General features: G+C 31.9%; 1 protein-coding gene across 1 annotated transcript; it reads right to left on the bottom strand.

The window, feature by feature from the left end:
• Positions 1-227: 227 nt before the first annotated feature.
• Positions 228-947, bottom strand: LOC149144242 (aspartic proteinase nepenthesin-1-like). The gene has a single exon (XM_089452085.1). It carries the CDS (start codon positions 945-947, stop codon positions 228-230), a length of 720 nt encoding a protein of 239 aa, XP_089308211.1.
• Between the last annotated feature and the right edge of the window lie 3,894 nt (positions 948-4,841).

The following is a 4,841-nucleotide window of genomic DNA, read 5'->3' as shown; positions in this document are numbered from 1 at the left end:
ACCTAGGCACTATATATATAGAGATAAACCATGAAAAAAACATGCATCAAGAGGAAATACCTAGACACTCTATATATGGATGGATCAAGAGGAAATACATAGAATAGATATATATGAATGAAGAGGAAACAGCTTGACTATATAAAGATCAAGAGAAAATAGATAAACTATATATGAATAGGATCATAGCAGCGTAACAGCAGGCCATTAATGGATCAGAAGAATTTCTAGCACGCATGTTGAGTGAAGCCCAAACGATTCATCTCCCTGTCATACAATATATACAAATTCCTCTGCTGATAGCTTCCTAGAATAATAGCAGGTCCATTAGGAAAATTATCATTGTATCCCTGAAATGTGGAGCAGTAAATGTCTGACTTCACCTGCAAGAAAACATTTCCCTGAGGGAGTACCATGTCTGAGCTACCACCAAAATGGAATGCAAACTCAGGGAATTTGATATTGGCATTGGCCACACCAGATACATTGTAACACGGTCCATAACCTTCAACTGTACCTTTAACACTAGGATATGCAATCTGCGAAGCAAATTCAGCTGCAATCTGGTCAAAGACTTCTTGGGGAAGTTGAGTGTAAGTAGTGCCCGAATCTATGATAGTTCCACCGTTGCCATTAATGTCAATTGTGGATACATTGGAGGGAAGCGTTAAAGATTTTCCACCAATACTCACTCCTTTTAGACCAAGGTAATAAAATTCCTTGTATCCTTGAAAAGATGCTTGGGAGTTAGTTAGAAAGGGAGTGTATTTCAAAGTCATATTAGTGCGAACTGCCTTGTCACCCAGCACTACCATGCTGCCCGTGTTTTGATCGTTGAGGCAATACGCGAATTTATCGCCAATGCTAGCACTAAGCTGAGAAGGCAAAGACAAATTTCCTTTGCCAAATCCTGCAATACCAGCAACCCCTGGGAAGTCACTGAGCATCCGAATGTAAAGTTAGTTATTTGTCTACTTCCCGAGGGCAAAGTCAAGGTGTCAGTCAGGAGATGCCCTTTCGCAGTTGCTGAGCCATAGAGGAGATAATAGTCTGGACACTTGCCAGAGCACTTGTCTGGGCAAGTCCGCGAGCCTCCGTCTTCACACACATCTCTGCACTTTGGATCTGCACACTTTACAGAAAGAGCAGACGATGACTTGCTGGGAAGAAAAACGGTGGTGTATCCAGGGCAGTTGTACATGTATAATTCGGGGTGCAGGCTGCCCACACCACACTACTGCCAGTGTCCATGACCACCAGTAAATCCTGCGGAGGAGTGCCCACAGATAATTCAATGTAATACTCGTAGGCGGTGGCGTTATAGAAGAGAGGCTCCTTCACTCTCATCCCTCCTCTCAAAGACCTTCTGGTGTGAAGGGTCATAGACATTCCATTACACAACAATATTGCAGCAGAGAGTTGCAGTGAGAGGATGATCAAGAAGATGAAATCGAACTTGGAGGCCACCATGTTAACGAATAAGCTAAGAATGAAATTGATGATGTTGCAACATACAATTCTGCTACCATTTATAAATGCGAGCAATGACGATATATAATTGAATATTAGTGTGAGTGAGTTGGAGGTGTTTCATGGCCCAGAATGACGATGGCAGCAAGATGCACGGGGGAGTACGATCTCCATCGGGAGAAAGTGACATTGGGAGGGTCTCTGTCAACGGCCATCCTTAAGTCAATTGTGACGGCCATTCGGGAATGTGAAGGTTCGTGAATCAGGGAATCTGTTTTTTTTACTTTTGATCAGTATATGCGATTTGTGGATTATATATAAGAAGTTGAAACCGAAATGAATTACATAACATAGACATTGAATATTAGTATGAATTAATGTTATGGCAAACGTCGTGGGCAACAAGACGCACGAGGGAGTCTCTGTCACTCATTTAATGAGTCTGCGACATGGCCTTTCTATATGGATTGCGTTCTTTTGATTGCGAATTTTGGCACGTCCACTTATTGTTGTTCGTACGATTTTAAAGATATTTTAGGAAATGCAAATTTAATAATATGAGTATATATATATGAAATTGATATTGGAAAAGATAATTAATAGAAATATTGGAAAAATTAATTAATAGAGTTTTAATGCTTCTATCTGGTAAACTTATTATTATACTTCAAACTTATTATTATACTTCAAACTAGTAATCAAGATAAATTAGCTTCAATTGTAATCAAGTTAAATTAACTTTAATTTTAAATGTTTAATAGAATATTATGTTAATATTTTATAAAAATGTTAAATGCTTTAGATTATTATTTAAATTATGTTAATTTCAATTTAAATATAGTATAACAAGATCTAGAATATAATTAAATTAAATTAAATTGGTTTCAATTGTAAATGTATTATAACACTATTTAAAAAAATTATCTTAAAAAAATAAAAAATTATCTTACATTAATCTTATTCCATCATTAAAACTAAAGAAGAAGAAATAAAGTCAAACTAATAAATTCTATTAGCAAGAAATGTTTAATAAATAAATAAAAGTCTAGGGGAAGAAGATTGCTCTTAGTGTAACTCTATTGACAAGTGACATTTAATAAATAAATGATTAAAAAATAAAGTCCATAAATTTACAAATTCTATTGAGAAACTATATTTAATAAATGACATTGTTTAACTTATAGATAAAAGAGTATTTTCCCCATAATCTATGTGAATGCATAAATGGATTCTACAAATTAAACAACTTAAACTTAAATTTATAAAAATATAAGTTGGTTTTCAATTAAAATTGATAATAAAAAATAATATTGAAAAAAATCATTTTTGTCCATAATTTGAACTACAAATTTAATAAATAAACGAGAGTCCTAAGTGATACCTACACCTTAAATAAAAAATAAAAGTCCAAGTAATAAAAGTGATAAGAAGGAGATGTGTAATTCAAGTTTTCCATCTAAAATTAATATATAACATTTAAAAGCTATTAATTATTAGAACTAAAAATTATATTAGTGTTTATGTATTTGAATGAAAATGATGTATGTATGTATAGATATATATCATTTTTCATTTAAATGCATAAACTATATATATATGATTGGTCCCAATTTCATGCATGATGGGTGACCTCTCCCTTTGATTTTATCCCTAAATTCCTTTTATTTGGCCTTGAATCAATATACAATTCCTAGAGATTTAAACTTTGCCTTGTGGAAGGACTACTGAAACAACATTTTTGGATTAAAATAAATATGGGTGGTTATTGTGCCCTAGGCCATGCTTTAGGGTTCTAACTAGTTATTTTTTACTTATTTATTATTTTTAATCTTAAAATCATTTATAGGATTCCAAACCATGATATGAGCCCTAAAGATGGAAAATTTACCCTATACAATGTTTCAAGCAAATCAAGACGGTTGTTATGTTCAAATCTATGTTTTAAAGGGCTAAATGGAGGATTTTTCACTTTATACATGTTTCTTAGTTATATAACCCACCAATAGAGCCTCATATCGTAACAACACATGCTTGCCATTGGACGTTTTGTTATACATAATGATAAGGTCCTAATTTCATGGATTAGAGAATCTATGAAAAGCTCTTGTGATGTAAGTTATGTTTTTGGGACATAACCTTCAAAATTTGCATGTAATCAATGTTTATTTGGCTTAGAATCCACCTTTATTGCCTATATGGAGTTCTAATTCCCAAAATGAAACTACCATTCTAGAATGGAATCATTTAAACTAAACTAGAACAAGGGTCATGATTAGGTCAATGCTTGCTATTTGAATCAAGAAACTAAAACACATGGATAATAAGGTAATTAGGCAAGCATAATGAGTATTGAGGAAATTGTTCTATCTTATCATGCACAAGAGCATTACAAAAAATTGACAAACATCTTCATCACTTTAATGTGTGCAATAACACTTACAATTGTTACATTTTTTAACTAGTAATTAGGAAAATCTCTTTACCTTATATTTGACATTTGACATTTATCAATAAGGTTTCATAATATTTAAATAATTTAATGCAAATTCTCCAATGCTAAAGCAAATAAGATTGCATATTTTTCATGTTCTTTTTTAGAATTTTAAAACATATAAGCTTACACATTGTCCATTTTGTTGGAAACACATCAAAAGTAAGAAAACTCAATATAATATGTACTTATTCAATCACCACCATGAACCCAAAAAATATTATCACAACACAATTAGGATTAATATATTACGAAAAAACATTAAGAGTATTAGAACTAAAATGTATAGTAATACGAAACAACAGAAATAAATCACAACACTTATATCACCAATATATTATGACAAGAACAATGAAGAGAAATAAAAGACATAGTAACAAGTAAACTGAATCACAATAATTAGTAAAGAATATATCACACTATATCCATCATAAATATATTATGACAACAAAATACAATAATATATGCATGTTAAATCAACACCGTGAAAGCAAAGAAATGTTTTACAAGATCCATTTCAATATATTATGACAAAAATATGAGAAAGGATATAGCATATGCCCATTTTCAATGTGTTATAGTAAAAAAAAAATAGCTGAAAAGAAAAACATCTCATATCCATCACTAATTACAAAAGTAGTGAGAAAATATCATGATTTGAACCATTAAAAGGAAGTAATCAATCGAACTTTTCTAATAATCTTAAAAGATAAACATTGTTCACACCTCAATAAATAAACATTGTTCACACCTCAATAGTGTTGCATCCTCATCGATATTGGTGGTGATAATTAGCTTTTATTTGTGATAGCTCTTGGCTAACCCCCTCATCCTAAATATTACATATATTATGATTATAATTAAAAGGGATTGAGAATTG

Source organism: Pinus tabuliformis, chromosome X (genome assembly GCF_031772625.1).
Source record: "Pinus tabuliformis cultivar Carrire ecotype Pingquan chromosome X, CPIR1, whole genome shotgun sequence".
Classification (NCBI taxonomy): Eukaryota; Viridiplantae; Streptophyta; class Pinopsida; order Pinales; family Pinaceae; genus Pinus; species Pinus tabuliformis.
The sequence above is the reverse complement of the archived record's forward strand: the minus strand, read 5'-3'. Positions and strand labels throughout refer to the sequence as shown.

What these genes read in the sequence shown, in the direction of transcription:
- LOC149144242 (XM_089452085.1), bottom strand. Translation starts at nt 947, where the DNA reads ATGCTCAGTGACTTCCCAGGGGTTGCTGGTATTGCAGGATTTGGCAAA.